Source organism: Excalfactoria chinensis, chromosome 2, assembly GCF_039878825.1.
Source record: "Excalfactoria chinensis isolate bCotChi1 chromosome 2, bCotChi1.hap2, whole genome shotgun sequence".
NCBI classification, from domain to species: Eukaryota; Metazoa; Chordata; class Aves; order Galliformes; family Phasianidae; genus Excalfactoria; species Excalfactoria chinensis.
In genome coordinates this window covers 16811844-16833006 of record NC_092826.1, presented here as the reverse complement: position 1 = coordinate 16833006, position 21163 = coordinate 16811844, and the positions used below count along the sequence as shown (strand labels likewise).

General features: G+C 44.3%; 1 protein-coding gene across 1 annotated transcript; it reads left to right on the top strand.

Moving 5' to 3' along the window:
- Window positions 1-1639: 1639 nt before the first annotated feature.
- On the top strand, window positions 1640-5852 carry LOC140249253 (rho GTPase-activating protein 32-like). The gene is made up of 10 exons (XM_072330675.1): window positions 1640-1690; window positions 1890-1971; window positions 2386-2529; window positions 2777-2879; window positions 3040-3172; window positions 3368-3450; window positions 3813-3920; window positions 4288-4433; window positions 4923-4993; window positions 5760-5852. The coding sequence occupies exons 1-10, from the start codon at window positions 1640-1642 to the stop codon at window positions 5850-5852; spliced, it is 1014 nt and encodes a 337-aa protein (XP_072186776.1).
- The last annotated feature ends 15311 nt before the right edge of the window (window positions 5853-21163 follow it).

The following is a 21163-nucleotide window of genomic DNA, read 5'->3' as shown; positions in this document are numbered from 1 at the left end:
CCATGGCTGTCTTAGCCCTGCTCACTGACCTGCTCTTTCTCTCTCCTCTGCCCACCCTCCGCCCACTGCCTTGGTGCAGCTTTTGCTCTCATAACATCTGAGCAGAGTGACAAGGAACTGCTGCTGATAGCCTGAGGTGATCTCGTTGCCAGGTACGTGCCATGTTTTGTCCCACCATATCGTTTTGCATGCCGTGGGTTTCTTCACTGCCCTCCAGCTTAGCCCTCAGAAGGGTGCTGTCTAATGCCCTGCTGTCGCACTGTCAGAGCGCTCTGGGTGAATGCATCTGCAGCTCTTTGCCAGAGTCCCCATCTGCTGGCAGAGGGATAGCAACTTGGTACAGCGCTGCCTAATAGGCTGTCACGTTGGAATAGACTGAAGCAAGGGGTAGTTTCTCAAACACTTGCCTATGCTGCAGGGTTTGCAAGGGTAGTTCTGAAGAACTCCCTCCATACTGTGCTGTGTGAATAGAGAAAACAGACGTGTGTTTCTGCTCTGTTCCAGCTTGTCACACCTGCTGGGATGGGCAACGCATGCAGCGAGATCAGACGTGAGCCCGAGGTGGCGGGCACGGAGGTACAGTATGAAGCTCTGACCTGTCTTTGTTCCCTGTGTTGAGCTAGCAGAGGGAGCTGCAGATGTACTCTCCAACAGGAAAGAGTGGGCCAAAGGGGGCCAGGCCACCTGTCCACGCCAGTGCTATTGCTGATGAGTCTGTGTAGAGAAAGATGCATCTTTGCATGGCCTGGCGATCCTGCTGCATGCCAGGAAGAAAAATTACTGTCATGAGACGTGCAGCTCCTTCTGAAGTGCTCCTGAGCAGGAGGGAGCGCATTTCCTGCAGCTTTCTCTGCAGATGTGTTCCTCCCCTTGAAATCCTCCTGGTTTGTCCTCAGCTCCTGACCACGGCCTGTGCTCTGTTTTGCAGGCTGATAACATGTGGAAGCCGCAGCTGGTGCGTGCAGAGTCATCTCTCAACGTGCCAGCGATTGCGGCAGCCCATGTTATTAAGCGTTACGTCGCCCAGGCTCCGGATGAAGTCTCCCTGGAGGTAAGCAGTTGCAGGCATTCCTTGTTGTCATGCACGGGAGAGTCTAGGGTGTGAACACCTCAGGAATATTCTGAGACACCTTCAGAATGTCTGGTGAGGTGAAGCTTCGAAGGCTTGGTTCCAGCTTAGACTTGTGCTGGGTTGGGAGGAGTTCAGCCATCTCTCCCCTATGGTTGGATTGGGCATTTGAACCTTCTGATCAAGCAGATCCTGCCCAGTATGGGAGCCTGGTCTCTGAGCAACAGCAGACCGGGTGTGAAGTGTGCAGATGTGTTCAGAAAGCCCTGCTAACTGATGCCCGTGGTTCAACTGGAGCTCTTGCATAGTCAGAGAGCCTGCTGCTTTTGAGACCCGTTTCCTACTGCACGGCTGTATTGTGTATGTTGTGTAACTCCTGTACCTCCAAGTTCAGTTTTAGAAGGGAAAATGCCTTGGGGGCTGCATTGATGCAATTGCTGTCAAGCTTTAGGATATTCTGCGGTGCAGAAGAAGGCAGTTATTTGAGCTGTGCTTTCCTCACAGCTGTGCTGAAGCTGAGGTTGACGTTTTGATCTCTTGCAGGTGGGAGACGTGGTGTGCATTACTGCTATGCCACCAAAGGAGCTGAGCCCCTGGTGGAGAGGCAAGCGTGGCTTTCAGGTATGCACATGCTTCCAACTAGAGAGCACAACTTAAGTAGAGTCAGGAATCTCAGCTCAGAGTAGGAATCTCAGGAGCTGCTCTGCCTGCACAGGATGGCTTCTGGACGCAAACGGTTGCCCTGTGTCGGTGTCAGAGGACCTTCCCTTTGGCTCTGGGCTCAGGCTAATGCCCACCTGCCTTTTTGTTCTTGTTACAGGTTGGATCTTTCCCTAGTGAGTGCGTGGAACTCATTAGCGGAGAAGTTCCTGAGTCCATCGTCAATTCATTGAGAAAGCCAGGTACACATGTTACATTTGATACTGCGGATTAGTAAAATGGGGTCAGAGCGTAGCTTTCAGGGGTTTTGTTAATGCCAGAGTAAGCAAGGTTAGCAAGAGGACTGCATTAAGCACCATGGAAACACAAAGAGATCTGGCCCAATCCCACTGTGTTTATTACTGGGCTTGAGGAAGTCACAGAATCCTCCTCAAATGGCTTGGGATTGGAAGGGGCCTAAAGGATCCTTAGGCTCCAAGGCCTCTGCCTCAGTCTGGGTCTCCAGCCTCTGCATTTAGTAGGAGACGAGAGCAGGGAAGGGGGAAAATCCATTCCTGCATGTCCTTGTTGGGAATGTTCTTCCCATTGTTACGTGCCCTGCCTCATCCAACCAATCCAAGCCTGAAATGAACTGGTTTCTTTGTTTTGTTGCACAGTGCCAAAGAAACGGGGCAAGCTCACACCCTTCCTTCAATCCCTGGTGAAGGCCCGCCCCCGGAGATCGGAGCAGCCGGAGCCGGAGAAGGAAAGGGTGTTTGGGTGTGACCTGGGGGAGCACCTTCTCCGCTCTGGCCGTGATGGTAAGGAACAGCCCATTGCTGAGATCTTCCTCGGTTGGGCATCTGAAGATGATAGGTCGTGGCATTTCTGGAAAGCCAAGAAGACATCTCTGTGCAGTTTCCTCGCAGCTGTCTCTGCCAGCTTTCTCCTCTAAGGAGGAAACAGGCGGTAGCCCGGCTGGGCTTAGTGGATGAGATGGGAGAAGAGCACAGCCTGAACCAGGACTTGAGTAAGAAGCTCAACTAACGGCTGGCTCTTGTTCTGTAGTCCCCCAGGTCCTCCAGAGCTGCGCTGAATTCATCGAGCAGCATGGCGTGGTGCGGGGGATCTACCGCCTGTCTGGCGTCGCGTCCAAGATCCAGCGACTACGGTAAGAGTGCTGCGACTGACACAGCTGTCAGTAGGGGCACATGCCATGCTGCGGGTGTTCAGAGGAAGCCCTTCCTTGTCTTGACTGTATTTGGTGTGGCTTTGGACTTGTTTTTGTCTTTCTCAAAGCCCTCTGCCCAATTCTGTGTCCTTCTCTGCAGCCATGAATTTGATTCAGAGCAGGTGCCCGAGCTTAGCGTCCGTGACATTCACAGCGTGAGCTCCCTATGTAAAATGTACTTCAGGGAGCTCCCAAACCCTCTCCTGACCAACCAGCTGTATGACAAGTTCACGGTAAGCACAGGGCAATGTCTCGCACTGCTTGGCCTTGATGACACAGGCTGCGTGCCGCGGTGTTCCCCTGAAGCCTCTTGGAAGGCATCAAGTCTGCCTTGGTGCTGACCACCAGCGCTCTGTCCCCACAGTTCCCAAACCTGTGGCAGCTATCTAGGCTGACTGGTGTCTGAATCCCTTTCTGCCTTTTTCCAGGACGCTGCCTGTGCTGGTACAGAGGAGGAGCAGTTGCTCAAAATGAAGGTTGCCATCCAGCAGCTGCCTGCTCCTCACTACAGGTCAGTGCTGCACTCGGTCTGCTGAGCTCAGCCCTGCTGCCTTTCAGAGGGCGGTGATGCGATTCCAGGTGTTGCCTCACACCAGCAGAATCATGCGTCTGCACGCTGAAGCGGCTGAAGGCTGCATTGGGTCAATTCGTTGGGTCAGTTACTTGGCACGGGAGCACGGTTGGTGCAGCCGATGGCTGCGGCTGTGCTTTGCAGGGCTTGGTGCTGCAGCGTGGTGGCACTGGGAACGTTTTATCTACTTCCTATTCAGGGACAGTTGCAATGACATCAACTAGCATGAAGTGAGGTTTGTTTTGGGCACTGCAGCACGGCTTGCTTTTTGGTGCTGAACATCTGCCCCTCTTGTTTTCCAGGACACTGGAGTACCTGATGAGGCATTTGGCATCTCTCACTGGCAACTGCTCGGTCTCCAACATGGACGCTAAGAATTTAGCAATAGTGTGGGCTCCAAACCTCTTAAGGTAAACTTCTTTTTCTGTTTAAGCACAACGCTTAGTTCTGCTCTCCAGAAAGAAAGCAGTCCTCCTTTCTTCTTCATCTAGTGTGCTCTTCTCCTGTAAAAGCTGTCAGAAGTGGCTGGCAGCAGAGGAGGAACCTGGACTGCTCTCCCCCAACCCCAGGGGCACAATTTCTAGATGACAGTTTCTGCTCTCTTGTTTAGCTGGGACTGCTGTGTCCTTGATCATCCAGGAGAATTTTGTCAGTGGCATTGCTGATTGCCCACTGCGGAATTCTCCAGAGCCCAGTTGGACTGCTTTGGGCTGCAAAACTTCAGATCCGGGGAAACAGTCTTGGAGGAATGACTTGTAAAATCTGCCTTTTCTTCAGATCCCAGCAGAGCCAGTCCCCCTTCGCCAGTGGAGGAGCTGCCTGCTTGGAAGTGCAGACGCAGACGGCTGTGGTGGAATTCCTCATTGGCCACACAGAAGTCCTCTTCTGCTCCAAATCCATGTCAGCCTTGGGAGAGGGAGCAGGTGAGCGTCTTCCTCCATTAGCTTGATCTTGATCCAATCCAGGCCTTCTCCAAGATCTTCAAATACACTTTGACTCTCAACGGGACAGGAGGCTTCTGTGCTGAGATGAGAATATGGCACCCTGTTGCTGGATCCTGAGAATGTCCAAGGCCAGACTTTACATGGAGAAAACCATCCCTGCCTTTAGGATGTTTTGAATGGGGGTGAAGCATGATTGAAGTGGGGCAGCAAAGCTTTCTGAGTTCCCAGATCCGTTTTCTAGGTGGTTTTTTTTTTTGTTTTTTTGTTTTTTTTTTGTTTTTTTATGCCAGTTTCAATACAGTGAGCAGCGCTTAATTATGACTGTGTCATTTGCCACGAGCGTACCTCTGAGCACCCGGTTACTTTGAGCTGCTCTTCTTCCAGTGGCAAGTCTGAGAAAAATGCAGAACAGGGATGGCTGTGCTGCTGTTTCTGATCCTCCCTCTTACCTGTGGTTTTCCCTTGCAGGGCACAGTTCTCCACCTGGGACCATGTCTGTGTGCGCAACAAAGCTGCTCACCCTTCAGGAGGCACAAGCTGTGAGAAGAGGACAGAGCAGCTCTCCTGCTGTGACACCAAGCAGTGAGATCGAAGTGGAGGAAGGCCCCACAGCTGGACCAGGGAGATTCCACACAATCCTTGATTTTCCATCTGAAAGGTAAAGAGGACTTCCCTTTTCAGCCCCTATCATCACTGGTCAGGATTGATATTGTTGAGAGGAATGTAGCCAGCAGGACTTGAGGACTGAGCTGTAGGAATGGAATCGTCCTCTGCTGTTTGAAACAGAGCGCGTTTCTAAGCTGTGTTTCAGCAGAAAGCAGGCAGTGCCAGAAACGGGCAACTTTTGGCAAGGGCCTGGTGCAACTCTTCCCTCACCCTGCACCACGACTGACAGCATGCTCTGTTTTCTCTCCAGACCACGTTCTCCCAGGAAGAGGAAGGAATCACTGGCTGGCAGTTGGTGGTCCTGCTTCTGCCTGCGCAGGCCATCCCCTGTGGCCAAACACCAACTGCAGCACAGTGCCAGGGAGCCCACAGAAACAGAACTTGTGGTCCTGGCAGGTAAGGGTGCAAATCCGGCTTTCAAAACACTGCTTGTCAGCAACACAGGTAGAATTCATGCTTTCAGTGGGCTTGTACCTCCTTCTGGCATTCAAGCCCGTGCCTGACATCTTCAGCTGACCCCTGTTTTCCCAAAGGAGCCTCTCAAGCTGTTTGAAGCCTAAATGACAGGCAGCACCAAGCCTTTGCCTCCATGGGCAGAGAAAGTTGGACACTAACCCCTGTGTATCCACTCCTTCCTAGGTGAATCGAGCCCTTGTGAACAAAGAAGAGCCAGGTCAAGTGCTGATGGCTCAGAGAGTGTTTCCATCAATGGAGAGCTCACGGGAAGCATAAGTCACTGCAACTTAAAGGGCAACCTTCCGAGTGACAGCAGTGACGGAGAGAAGGAGGTCATCGTTGTTCAGGCACTCATTTCTCCCAGCTCTGCAGAAGGGGCTGAACTGAGCCTTCCAGAAACCATAGTCACCAGCCTGGACTGTGGCCCAGTGCATTTGCAGTGCAGCCCAGCCCAAACACAGCCCGAGTGCCCAAACAGCGAAATCTCCAAGCAGGACCAAGTCATCGTCACAGAGGAGAAGCCAAGCCTCTTGGAGGGGGACTTGGAGTCAGGCTGCAATTTAAATGACTGTCTTCCATCTGACAGCAGCGACGGAGAGAAGGAGGTCATCATTGCTCAGGCACTCACTTCTCCCAGCTCTACTGAAGAGGCTGCCCTGAGCCTGACAGAAAGCACAGTCACCGGCCTGGACTGTGGCGCGGTTCCTTTTCAGTGCAGCCCAGCCGAAACACAGCCTGAGTGCCTCGACAGCAGCACCTCCAAGCAGGACCAAGTTGATGTCACTGAGGAGAAGCCGAGCCTTTTGGAGGGGGACTTGGAGACAGGCTTCAATTCAAATGACAGCCTTCCGTGTGACAGAAGCGGCGGAGAGAAGGAGGTCATCATGGCTCAGGCACCCACTTCTCCCAGCTCTACTGAAGGGGCTTCCCTGAGCCTTCCAGAAAGCACAGTAACTGGCCTGGACTGTGGCGCGGTTCCTTTTCAGTGCAGCCCAGCCCAAACACAGCCTGTGTGCCCTGACAGCGGCACCTCCCAGCAGGACCAAGTCAGTGTTAGTGAGGAGAAGCCGAGCCTCTTGGAGGGGGACTTAGAGTCTAAAGAGCAGGAATAAGCAGTGTTTAATACTGTATCAGAGCTTCAGAGTAATGTACTACTACTGCCATACTTTATTTAACACTAACTCTTTCAAAGTTTTACCATGTGCATGCCATCCATACTTGTTTTGAACACTGGAAAGAAAATCCTTTTGCCCTATTTTTATACAGACACTTGAATTTATTATCTGCTAAATTAAATCTTAAATCTTATTTAAGCAATACCATCTTTGATATGGATCCAAGGAAACCTCTTGCAAGTGTAAATGCCCTTTATTTCAACCATGGCATTGTGTTTCTAATTTATGGGAAATAAGCAAAGAATGCAAATGTTATGCTGACCTTGAATTCACAGAGTGTAGTAGATATCAGGGATTCTTATCATTATATCAGCATTAATGAACATTGGAAATGTTTCTGAGACAGAGGACTTTCAACCAATAATTGTCTACTTAAATTTTGAAATTTATAGAATATTTTTAATTGTTCAAAACAGTGAATGAAAAGGGAAGGTTGGCAACTGACCAACTGACTTAGTTCCCTGCCTTTCATTGGAAGGAATCCTACCACATTTTTAGAAGCAATTGTGTAATTCAGATGTATGAGACAAAAATGTTTCATATTTACCAATGACGCTTGAAGATGTATCTTTGAGTCCATCTACTGTATCTTTCGTATTCCAATTAAAAAGGTAAGGAAAAGGTATTAGACAAAGTTTTCTGTTTGAGTAAAAATTAAATTTTACTTTTCTGTCCCCGAGATGGCTATTATCCTGGCCACATAAAATAAGATTTTAATTTTAAGTTTTTGTGCCAGCAATTTAATTTTAAGCAAATGCCAGTAACTGTAGGATTTGTTTCCTTATTTTTTATTTCTGTATTAATATTTAAATATTTCACAAATTAGTCACTCTTTCAGGAGGAACTTAGAGAATCGTATATCCAAAAGCAAACAAACAAACAAACAAAAAAAGCCAAACAAAAACCAAAAACCAAAAAGAACAGACATTAGCCAGATGTACAACACACTTCAGAAAGTTAGCATGCACTTTTCCAAATCTCTTTGGGCAGAAGAGAAGAAATTTTCCAACATCTAGAAATGGATAGTAACCATTATGCTGATCAATCAAGAGGAATAAAACTATTTTTCTACTATCTTTGAACAAGAAAACAACAAAACTTCGATTTTTGCTATCAGTTTCTTAATGTTTTGAGATTAAATGTCTCATGTCTATCCATGTTTGTTTTTTTTCAAAATCATTTTCTCAATTTGTACATGAAATTCTCAAGTACTAAGTTCATCATATTTAACAATAAACTGTATGTTTTCTTAGTATTCATCAGAAAAATGCAATTTATTGTAAATTTGTGTAATTCTGCTCAGATTAATCACATTTATAAATTAGAGCAGGATAGATATTTTAGTATCGTATATGAAGACACCATCACTTATTCTTAGTTGAACATTGCACTTACTCTAGACTACCTTTGCTACAGGCAATTTGACTGGCAGAATTTGAGTCTTTTATTGTACTACAGATGAATTAGAATTATTTGAGTATTTGTTTTGTTGTCTAAACAAACAGTCAATCAAACAAATCAAAATAAAATGTAAAAAAAAATGTTCTTTTTTTTCCTCAAAGAGTTAAAAAGAAACTTTAAGAGAAAATATACGTTCCTGTTTTCAATCACTGAAAGAATGAAAAAAAATTGAGTACAAATTGTAATAAATTCTGATTATACTGTAAGAATTCTGGTCTTTGGAGAACTATATGGAGAACAGTCCTTAATTTCCTTTCAAATGAGCTGTGAAGGTAGAACTTAATATCATGCATAAGAAACAAGGAACTGCTTGGCTACTGATTCACTTGAGCATTCCAGAATAAAGTCCAGTGATGTGGTCTGATTATAGTAGAGGTCAACACATGTGTTGTCTTGTTGATTTATTATGTAATTACAACATTATTCAATGCAAAATGCATCACTGTGAGTCTTTCAGTTGATTTCAGTGGAAGCAGAATAGTAATCTAAGGCTTTTGCTTTTTAATGCACCTTTCCAGATTTAATGGAGCATTATTTTTTAAATTATGTTTGAGGACATGGGAAAAAAAAAAAAAAAAAAAAAAAAAAAAAAAAAAAAAAAACAAAAAAAAAGCAACACAAAATAAAGCTAATAAAGTACAACCTGAATAACATCTTAAGGAGTAACTTCAATCAATTGTCTGAATCATTACTTAAAACTGTTCTTTTTTTTTTTAATTAAATTTCATATTTATATTCTTTCTACCATGTGTGTTAGTTTATCACAAGCATTTATTTCCCAGTGAGCTCTTACATAAACAAAAATTCCATTGCCTACAGTTACAGTAAGATCTACAGGAAGAAGGCAAAATATGCAGCAGATTTTACAATAGCTTTTTAAAATAGATCATCTGTTGCCTCTTCTACAGATTGAGATTTCTTCTTTTAACATCCCATTGCATGTATGTTAATAAAAGGAAATATTTACCATACTTTTTCCCCAAATTTCCTACAAGTCTGATATCTTTTACAAATAAAATTCAGTATCAAGAAATAAATTTAATATTTATGTACATAAATGTAAGTATATTGTAATGCTCATGGTTTAGCACAGAATGATAATTATTTAAAGTTGATGTAAAATAGATCTGTAATTTGGGGTAATATGGATTATTGTAATTTTCCATCTACAACAGCTGCAATTTGATGAAAATCTGTTCTCAGATTACTGCTCTTGCCATAAATAATTTCTCTGTTAGTATCTCATAAAAACTTATTTTTAATGGAGGGCATTGTTATTAAGTGTTCTGGTGACAATTTGAGATTTCTAACTCCTGAAACTATCTAATTCATCTACTTTAACCAGACAGTTATTTTACTTGAAAATATTCAGTATTACCCTTATCTTGTCTGACATTTTTACTAGTGTGGCAAGAAAAAAAAATAAAAAATAAAAATGATGTTTTTTTTCTTTTTTGCATTACAACTAAAAGTTAGTTACATTTTCTATATTTGAGTTAACTTGTTCAGAATCAATCTGGACATATTTCAACATGAACCTTGAAGAATACTCCTTAGTTTATCTCTGTGCAGAGTCAGATATCTTTTGGTACTAAATCTGCTTAGCATAAGACTATTGAATGGTACAAGTAAAAATATTTAACAGATATACAGTATAGTTTAGGCTACATGGATTCATTAGACTGAGCAGAATCAGTATCCCACTTACTTGCTGTCACATAAAATCATATTTCTAAACTGTGATTTTTTTTTTATCTTCTCTGTATGAATACAGCAGCAGTCACTGCTGAAATTAGCGAGCTAAGACGAGGAGGCAATGTCAATAAGCAGAAATCTGCAGGGTCAGTCTCTCTTAGGGTATTTTATTAACATGAACTGTTGCAGCCCAGGTGAAGAGAAGGCACAGAGGGAAATGCAAGTCTGTGTGGAGGCTGAGTTCAGCTCTCCAACACAATGCTCTGACATCCCTATTCCCAAACATTTTCACAGAACTTTGTTTAGAAGAAATAACATGGGTTTGTTGTGGGTTTTTTTTTTTGACTGATCGAAGTATCGCTGAAGTGTGTTTCCAAGCACCTTTAATAGGTAGCAATAAAAGCCATAACAGCTACCAATTACCCTTTCACAGGTTTCTTAGTTTTGTGGGAAGGCTGTGCCTCTCTTATAAAAGAAGAGATGTTTTAGAAGGGCATTTCTTCAGCTGTGAGTCATTCTCACAGTAATACTTTCATTGATTTGAGACTGATAGAAAGTTTCCATTTTCCTTTCCAATAATTGCATGGCTTTCAAAACAGTCAAGAGCTTTCTTCTTTTTAATAAGTTTTTTTCTGTAATACCCTGAAAGTCTGTTTAGTTATTCAGGAATTTTTGCCTTGACGTGGGAACAATTGTGTATTCCACAGCTCCACCTATCCTCTGTTCCTATCCTGTACTTGTGAACAAAATCCAGAATCCTTGGGAGATGCATGCTATCTATCACAGAATCATAAAATCATGGACCCATTAAGGTTGGAAAAGACCTCTAAGATCATCTGCTCTTACTGTCAACCCATCACCACCATGCCCACTAAATCATGTCCCTCAGTGCCACATATACATGTTTCATGGAAACCTCCAGGGTGGTGACTCTACCACTTCCCTGGGTAGCCTGTTTTTGTGTATCACCACTCCTGAGAAGAAATGTATCCTAGTATCCAACCTGAACGTATCTGGTGCAACCTGATGCCATGCCCTCTTGTCCTGCTTCTGTCACCTGGGAGAAGAGGCTGATCCTCACCTCTTCACAATCTTCTTTCAGGTTGTTATAGAGTGTGATAAAGCGATATTTTTCTTAGTCTCAGTACTGATTTTTGTCTTTTCCTTATTTGTTTTCAGTGAATACAAGGTGCCTGATTTTTCTTGGCAGCAGATAGTGTTGAAGAAGGATAAGAGAATATCTGCAAATGATATTCTGGAGACTTATCTGTACTTACTTTCATTTTATTCTAACACCTCACTTCTGTATCCAAACAAGTCAGTATGCTAATCCACTCGTTGTCAGATGTTACACTGCATAAAATATACTTTGCTGAGGATTTTTTTTTTTTTTGTAACAATTAAAAATCCTCTGAAACAGTTTGATTGCATCTGTCTGAAATTATTCTTGCGGATGTGTGTGAATTTTCCAAGCTCTACTCCAGCTGTGTGCATCTTCTCAAAGGCTGTGGCATGTCAGCATTGTGCCCAGTTACACATCCACATATGGTTGCATCTTTAAAGATTTTAATCCTGGGTTCTTGAATCCTTTCAGAAGCTATGTTTTCAAATATAATGAAATGATTACCCCCATTCACACCCATTACAATGTCAGCCTTGAACATGCTACTTCACAGGTTCACTCAGTGCCCCCAGATGGAGTGGATCTGCCCCTGCTGAAGCTGCTTTGCAAAGCAGGATTAAAGCTGCAGTAACCTACTGCCTTCATGCCCATCCCAGTTGCAGAGGCTGCATGTGAAAGATGTCTCCATGTATTGTTAAAGGTACTTAAGAAATTCACACTGCCTCCCTTGAGCTGTAAAATCCTAACAAATCCCCTGATTTGTTATATGTATTTCACAATTTCACATTATTTTAGTGGGGATAAAATGATCTGAACTCTAATGCTGTGTTGTCAAGGAAATTATTTGGCCTTTCTCAGAGGGAGATCACTGTGTGGAAAGCAAAAAGCTCAGGATAAGAATTCACAGAAAAGCACCCACACATCATCATTGATACTGTACAGAAAGCTGTATGCATTTATCCCTTTCTTCTATCTTCATGAAAAGCAATAATCCTAGCCAGTGTGTTTTCCAGTGCTCAAACTGGCTGGAGTCTGAACCCCCTGAGAAGACCTCTGACAAAAAATGTTTAGCATTATTTATAGCTCTGATCGAACAAAAGATGGGGAAGCAAATTGTAACTGTGTATTACTGCAATAGCAGAAATCAGACTACGAAAACAATGTCTGAAGTCCGTTTAGAAAGTAAGTAATTCTAATGGCTGTGAATATGGGATTGGAAGTGTTTTTCATGTCTCATTTCATTAGTATCTAGTCTAATGTCTACTGGAATCAATGCAGAAAATTCCCTTTTACTTTGCGTTTTGGATCCAGTCTGTGTAAAAACACGACTATGGACAAAAATAGAAATAGAAGAGAGCCAGACATGAAAAAAAATGTCTTTCAAATCTGAAAACCCAAGAGACCGTGTTTATTCTCAGTGCAAATTAATGCTGAGTCACTTGTAACACTAGCCCAGCTTATGGAGAGAGATATATCCCTGGGTATGATCCAAGCTGAGATTTAGAGGTCAACTCTATGGGTAAGATCAGCTTCAGAACAGTGGCACTGCTCGGATCTGCTCCTGAGCACTTCCCAGCTCTTCCTGAAGGGAAAAATTCTGCTTGTGCCAAGAGTTTGGTCTTGGTAATGGTGCCACTGCAGGAACTGTCATTTCACCACTGAGCTCTTGGAACACAATGGTTGTGAAGCACTGCCCAGGGCAAAGGAAGGTGAACACCTCCATAGAGAGGTTCAAGAAACATTTAGATGTTGTGCTAAGGGACATGGTTTAGTGAGGAAATATTGGTAGTAGGTGGACAGTTGGACTGGATGATGCTGGAGGTCTTTTCCAACCTTGGTGATTCTATGACTCTATGATTCTAAGGCTGTATAGCCTGCATAACTGCCATGCACCCACAGCCAGTTCTCACAGAATCTATTCACTGCTCAGCAAAATCATATTTTCCCCCATTAACAGACTGGAAAGGATTTCTTTCTCTGAAGAGACCATGCCCACCTTTTCTCTTAAATACCTTGCTCTTTTTGTCATTTGCATTTTGCAAACACGCGAGGTGTCCTGCACCTGCCTTTGTGCTTCTGTAGCACATAAGTTACCACATTAAGCACCTGGTGTCCTCACCAACTCTAGATTCAGTAACCCTTTGAATCTAGATCTGTGGGGCATCAATTTTGTTAGAGACACTAACCCAGAGATGACCCTTGCTGTGGGAAAAAAGATGCAATACTCCCTGTTATCTTTTCTAGATAAAGTGCTAACATTCAGATTCTTCTCTCTTTAATAATAATAATAATAATAATAATAATAATAATAATAATAAGATTCAATAGCTATATCTTCTTGTAATTAACAAATGACATTTTATTAGCTGTTTGTTTATACTCAGCTGCATGAAACATCATATATTTTTCATCCAAACTATTGCATTTTGTGTGTGCCTATTAAAAGTTTTCCCTGTTCTAATTCAAAGGCCCCCAACCCTTTAGATACACATTACTAAATCTTGCTAAGACCAATATCAAACAGTACATGAGTATTCCTCATACACAATTCCAAAAATCCTTTAGATCATATAATTAGTGCAAATGACAGAGCTATAAATGGCTATCTGGTCAGATATTATACTAGCCACCTCTTACATGCATGTGCTGTTATCTACTGGGGAAAGAAAAAAAATCAAGGGTGTGCAAACTGTGACCAGACTACACTCAGATGGACCTTTGGTCTCAATTTATGTAATTATTGTACATGTTTGAATTTATGGACAGGACATGAGTTTTTACATGTGAATTTACACAACTAGTTCTGTGTGAGGATGGACATGAAAGTTTTTGCTTTTTAAAGTGGCCAGTGGAAGTCAGCTGATCAAGGAGCAGTGCACTCAAACCAACGCTTTTCAGAGGAGAAGCATTTCAAAACAAGTGCCAAGAGAGCTGTCTTAACACACTCTGCCTGAACCTATTGATGATCAAACACTTTCTAGTGGTGCTTCACTGACTTTTTATACTGATGTCAGGTCATCTTTTCAGACAATGAAAAAGTACACCCCTAGGTTTTAACATCGTCTTAGGGGATATCAAGTCCTCTGAAGATGAATTAAATAAACTGGTAAGATATGCAAAGAGTTTCTATATTGCACTGGAATAATAATAAAAGAAGGCAAACTGCTAGCTGCAGTAGTAACAATAGGTGATGTTTCCCTTTATTGTTATGGTGACATGAAGAAGTTGTGTCAAAACCAAGTGTTCTTTTGGTAAGTGACAAAATATGCAATTAATGGTGTTCGTTCCCTAGAATTACACCCTAAACAATTCATACAGATAAAGGAAAAAATAAAACAATTTTTTTTAAGCTGTCATTGATGTTCCCAAGCAGACCAGTGACAAGTCTGCTGTGAGAGCCAGGTGTGTGTCAGATAAACATCTGGGCCTTGAATTCATCGCAAATCTTTCCACACTTAAAACATCTTCAACTCTCTATGACAACTCTGGATAAATCCTAGTGTGTTATTTAGCCCTCTTACCTTGCTCACAAGCAACTCAAGAGTTTCTGATTAGGTGGACCCATTTAAACATATATCTGTCACTTCCAGAGCAGAGTCACACATTTCTCACCAACAGTTCTACTTTATGTCCAGAAGAAAACTGAGCCATTTCAATGTGAGATTTTTTGTGTCACTTCTTTTGCTCTGTTTACATCATTTTCTTTTTCTTTGTTGAACAGCTAGGCACCAGAATTAATTTTTCTCTTACTTTCATTTTCTTCTTTTTCTTCTGTTCTGTGATCAAAGCAATGCCAGTGTACATTGGAACACTGACTGAAACAATTTTCAATCATTGGAGAAAGGTTGAAAAAAGGCTTGGTGATCCCAGTGTGAGTCAGGTTTTCCAGTTTCTACATATGCCATTCCATCGGCTGGTCTTCTGTACTCTCAGAGGCTGTGTGTTCCAGTGTAGAGATATGTTCATTTGAGACAAGATGCAGCATCATGGTCATATGGCTAAAAATTATCGTTTACTATTCGTTGTTCCACTTGCTGTCGTGGGTTTTTTTGTTGTTTTTGTTTTGTTATATTTCTGTCATTTTCTTACCACAGTCTCTCTGAGGCTTTAAGTTTCTGCTTTTCTGTTCATATATGGTGATGACTCTTCATTTAGAGAAAGTCCTCTTAAAATCCTACTTAACATTTATTGAAAAAGTAAAAAACAAAAGTGTAGCAATGATGGAAATGGTAACCCATTTAATTTTTTTACACTGTTATTTCAACCGTCTGACAGACTGCAACCATGAGGGGCATGAAAAGGGAGAGGAGAAGTGATGTCTCTGCCTTGCCGCAAGCTAGAATAAAGCTCAGGATGTTCCCCTGGACTTCCTGGGAGTTTGCCTCCTTCCAACAGAGACAGTGTACAAGGATCCACACACCTGCCCTGCTGTTTATGCAGGACATCTGGGCACCTTTCTAGCTTTGCAGTGCCACACCAGCAAAGCCGGGAGAAGCAAGCTCCCTCAGGGAAGACTAACCTGTGAGTATCAGCTCCCTCTGCCACTGTTTTGACATGGTTATCCATTGTTTGCTTTTGCTGATGCATAAGAAAATGTGAAAATGATTTTGAGATACATGCTGTTCCCTCCTTAGAAATTACAGATTGTCTTATCCAGGATGTGAATAGAAGTTTCAAAGAAGCAAACAAGGCTTAGAATGGTATTGTCTTTAAATCAAAGACAGGCATTCATTTTGAAAGCAAAACATTTATATGACATGATTCAAAATTAATTAAAATAATTCACAACTATACCAGGAATCTCCAGCCTCTGGATGTCACCCAGCAGTTTCAGTTTTCACTGTTTTCACTCTTTTGTTACTCTATCAACATTAAACATCACAAAGTTGTGCTTAATAGATGTTCATCAACAAGAGCTGTGGCTGTCTGTTCTCTTCTTAGAATCTGAAATGTATAATGAATCATAGAATCATAGAATTACCCAAGTTGTAAAAGACCTTGAAGATCATCAAGTCCAACCACAGCCTAACCAGTACCCTAACTCTAAATACCCTCCACTAAATCATATCCATGAATGAAGTCCAGAAAGAACATGTAATTCAAAAGGCACTTCTCCATTTGTTCAGTACATTTACCATCCTTCAAAAGTTCATTATTGAGAAGTGTATTTTCAGAAATGGGAAGAGCAAAAAACATACCTCTACATCTTGCCACATCAGGAACACACCTTGAGATTAGCTCTCATTTTCAGATGGTGGTTTCCACCCACAGATGGCTCAGTGTGCAGAATGAATCACCCTTCCTCTGACTAGCCAGTATAGCAGGAATGTTTTTAAAGACAAGAACTGTGTTTTAAAATGTTGGTTTCTGGAGATATTTTTCAGTTGTTGGTCTCCAATGGTAATTTTTTTTAAAACAAAAAGCCTTTGTAAATGACTTGCTGTATTTGCCCCAGGAAAATGTGAACAATATTTATATTTGATTTACAGTGCATTTAAGGTGCAAAATATTTACATTTGATCTGTTTGAATATATGTTATCATAGAATCATAGAATTACTCAGGATGGAAAAGACCTTGAAGGTCATCAAGTCCAACCGCAGCCTAAACAGTAGCCTATCTCTAAAAAACAAACAAACAAACAAACAAAAACAAAAACAAAAACAAAAAAACACAACCAACCAACCAAACAAACAAACAAACAAAAAGAAACAAAAAAACAATCCTCTGCTAAATCATATCCCTGAGTACCACATCCAAAAGTCTCTTAAACACATCCAAGGATGGGGATTCAACCACTTCCCTGGGGAGCCCATTCCAGTACCTAACCACCCTTTCTGTAAAGAAGTTCTTCCTAATATCCAACCTAAACTTGCCCTGGCGCAACTCGAGGACATTTCCCCTCATCCTGTCACAAGTCAGTAGTGAGAAGAGACCTGCCCCACTCTCACTGTAAGAACCTTTCAGGTACTGGAAGACGGCGATAAAGTCTCCCTTCAGCCTCCTCTTCCTCAGACTAAACAGCCCCAGCTTCCTCAGCCTCTCCTCATAGGGCTGATTCTCCAAGCTCTTAACGAGCCTCACTGCCCTTCTCTGGACCTGCTCCAGTACCTCCACGTCTTTCTTGTGCTGAGGTGCCCAAAACTGAACACAGTACTTAAGGTGAGGCCTCACCAATGCTGAGTACAGGGGCAGGATGACTTCCCTAGTCCTGCTCACCACACCATTCTTGATACAAGCCAGGATGCCATTAGCCCTCTTGGTCACCTGGGCACACTGCTGGCTCATATTCAGCCGACTGTCCATCAGCACACCAAGGTCCCTTTCCATCTGGGAGCTTTCCAGCCACACCTCCCCAAGCCTGTAGGGTTGACTAGGGTTATTGTGACCAAAATGCAGGACCCGACACTTGGCCCTGTTGAAACTCATTCCGTTAACCTTGGCCCATCGATCAAGTCTATCCAGGTCCCTCTGTAGTGCCCTTCTCCCCTCAGGCAGATCAACACTCCTTCCCAGCTTAGTGTCGTCTGCGAACTTACTGAGGGTGCACTCAATCCCCTCATCCAAATCATCAATGAAGATGTTAAACAGAAGCAGCCCAAGCACTGAGCCCTGGGGGACGCCACTTGTGACTGGCCGCCAACTGGATTCCACTCCATTGACCACAACTCTCTGGGCCCGGCCATCCAACCAGTTCTTCACCCAGCGGAGCGTGCGCCCATCCAAACCACGGGCAGCCAGCTTCTCTACCAGAATGTTATGGGGGACAGTGTCAAAGGCCTTACTGAAGTCCAGGTAGACCATGTCAACAGCCTTTCCTTCATCTACTAAGCGGGTCACCTTGTCATAGAATGAAATCAGGTTAGTCAGGCAGGATCTACCATTCATAAATCCATGCTGACTAGGCCTGATCCCTTGGCCGACCTTTAGTTCATCCATGATGATACCTAAGATTATCCTCTCCATAACCTTCTCAAGTGAGACTGATGGGCGTGTAGCTGCCAGGATCATCTTTCTGGCCCTTTTTGAAGACGGCCGTCACATTCGCCAGCCTCCAATCCACCGGGACATCCCCAGTCAGCCAAGACTGCTGAAAAATTATGGACAGTGGTTTGGCGACCACATCCGCCAACTCCCTCAGCACTCTAGGGTGCAACCCATCCAGCCCCATGGACCTATAGACATTCAGCTTTCTAAGTAGGTCCAGAACCATCTCATCGCAGATCACACAGGGCTCGTTTTGTTCCCCCTTCCCATCTACCAGTGTAGGGGGCTGCGTTTCCAAAGAGTTACAAGCATAACTATTGAAGACCGAGGCAAAGAAGGTATTAAGTACCTCAGCCTTGTCGAGAGCTCTCCTGCTTCTTACTGTGATGGGAGACCGAATGGAAGGCCCTGCCGAAGTCTGGGTAGGTGATATCACTTGCTGTTCCTTTCCCCACCCGTGCTGGGAAAAGCAGGGAATGGGACTGGGGGACATCCCGGTGGTGGGATCCTGCCTCAGCAGAACTGAATGGCAGTTCTGATCCACGTATTTTAACCTGAGTGAATCTGACACCAACAAGAGAGGCGAGGGGTCTGTGGAAAAAAAATGTCTGTGCCACAATGTGTGGTGCAAGGTGTTCTCAGAACTGCTGCTTACAGTGCCCAGAAGGCTTCCTTTTTGACGGGGAGAGGATTAACAAGGTAATTTTAATGAATCTATTTCCTTTCTGTTCATCTTTCTCAAAAAACTATCTGTGGATCCTCAAGTAGTATTTCTTGCTAAAGAGAATAGGTGTGTAGCCTGTGCTTTTGTCTGCGCAAAGGATCTTCTCATCATCTCTGTCTGTGTTTCTTTTAGACCCTGAGGTGGAGCATAGTGGAACACAGACTTGGGTGAATCTTCAGTCAGGAGCAGGGACACGTAATGCTCATCTTAGGTGTCTGGCTGACAACAAGAGCAGAGAGGTAAGTTTCATAGGGTCGCGTGCCCATTTTATTTTATCTTTTCATTCATGATGCATAGAGGCGTTACCCAGACAAAGTGAGCATTTGTCATCTGGACATTCTAGAAATGACCTAGGCAGTGAAATGGGTTTGAAGCATCCCAAAGAGCCCTGCAAAAGAATGCTGAGAGTTAATCTGGCACCCTCCTTTGGAAACTTCCGGTGTCTGTCAGCTCTTCAGCTGTTCCCAAACACCTCCCATTGCGCTGCCATACCCGAATAGAATTCCAACCCCACACTGAGTTCTGGAATGTTGTGGTGCCATGTTGAAATCACATGTGACCAGGGGGTCTCGCCTCCCCCCCTTGTGGGGGGTCATGGTGGACCAGGCTGGTGGCCCTTAGTGATGTCATAAGCGGCTGGCATGAGGGGAGGAGCGGTGCGTTCTGTGTTCCTTTGTGGGCGTGTAGGAGTTCGGAGTGGTTGGTGTGCTTGTTGTTCTTGTGCATTTAGTGCCTTTGTCTTTGTACCATCGTGCGCAGCACCTTGTAGGTAAGCTGAGCCAGCGTGGGATGGACGGGTGGGCAGTGAGGTGTTGAGAACTGCTGGCTGTCGGAGCTCCCAGCACCATATTGCTTACTCTTGACCATCAGACGTAATTTTCCCCCAGTACACACATCCCAAAGGGTTGTCCGTAAAGGTGGCACCTGTCCCATGCTTCTATCGTTGTCTGCTTTCCTCAATTGTGGAAGCATCGTAACATTGCTGGTGAGACAGGCATCACGTAGCCTGAGACTCAGCATGTCTTGCAGCAAGTGGATGGGACGGTTGTGCTGTGTGCGTTATTCCATGGCTGTCTTAGCCCTGCTCACTGACCTGCTCTTTCTCTCTCCTCTGCCCACCCTCCGCCCACTGCCTTGGTGCAGCTTTTGCTCTCATAACATCTGAGCAGAGTGACAAGGAACTGCTGCTGATAGCCTGAGGTGATCTCGTTGCCAGGTACGTGCCATGTTTTGTCCCACCATATCGTTTTGCATGCCGTGGGTTTCTTCACTGCCCTCCAGCTTAGCCCTCAGAAGGGTGCTGTCTAATGCCCTGCTGTCGCACTGTCAGAGCGCTCTGGGTGAATGCATCTGCAGCTCTTTGCCAGAGTCCCCATCTGCTGGCAGAGGGATAGCAACTTGGTACAGCGCTGCCTAATAGGCTGTCACGTTGGAATAGACTGAAGCAAGGGGTAGTTTCTCAAACACTTGCCTATGCTGCAGGGTTTGCAAGGGTAGTTCTGAAGAACTCCCTCCATACTGTGCTGTGTGAATAGAGAAAACAGACGTGTGTTTCTGCTCTGTTCCAGCTTGTCACACCTGCTGGGATGGGCAACGCTTGCAGCGAGATCAGACGTGAGCCCGAGGTGGCGGGCACGGAGGTACAGTATGAAGCTCTGACTTGTCTTTGTTCCCTGTGTTGAGCTAGCAGAGGGAGCTGCAGATGTACTCTCCAACAGGAAAGAGTGGGCCAAAGGGGTCCAGGCCACCTGTCCGCGCCAGTGCCATTGCTGATGAGTCTGTGTAGAGAAAGATGCATCTTTGCATGGCCTGGCAATCCTGCTGCATGCCAGGAAGAAAAATTACTGTCATGAGACGTGCAGCTCCTTCTGAAGTGCTCCTGAGCAGGAGGGAGCGCATTTCCTGCAGCTTTCTCTGCAGATGTGCTCCTCACCTTGAAATCCTCCTGGTTTGTCCTCAGCTCCTTACCACGGCCTGTGCTCTGTTTTGCAGGCTGATAACATGTGGAAGCCGCAGCTGGTGCGTGCGGAGTCATCTCTCAACGTGCCAGCGATTGCGGCAGCCCATGTTATTAAGCGCTACGTCGCCCAGGCTCCGGATGAAGTCTCCCTGGAGGTAAGCAGTTGCAGGCATTCCTTGTTGTCATGCACGGGAGAGTCTAGGGTGTGAACACCTCAGGAATATTCTGAGACACCTTCAGAATGTCTGGTGAGGTGAAGCTTCGAAGGCTTGGTTCCAGCTTAGACTTGTGCTGGGTTGGGAGGAGTTCAGCCATCTCTCCCCTATGGTTGGATTGGGCATTTGAACCTTCTGATCAAGCAGATCCTGCCCAGTATGGGAGCCTGGTCTCTGAGCAATAGCAGACCGGGTGTGAAGTGTGCAGATGTGTTCAGAAAGCCCTGCTAACTGATGCCCGTGGTTCA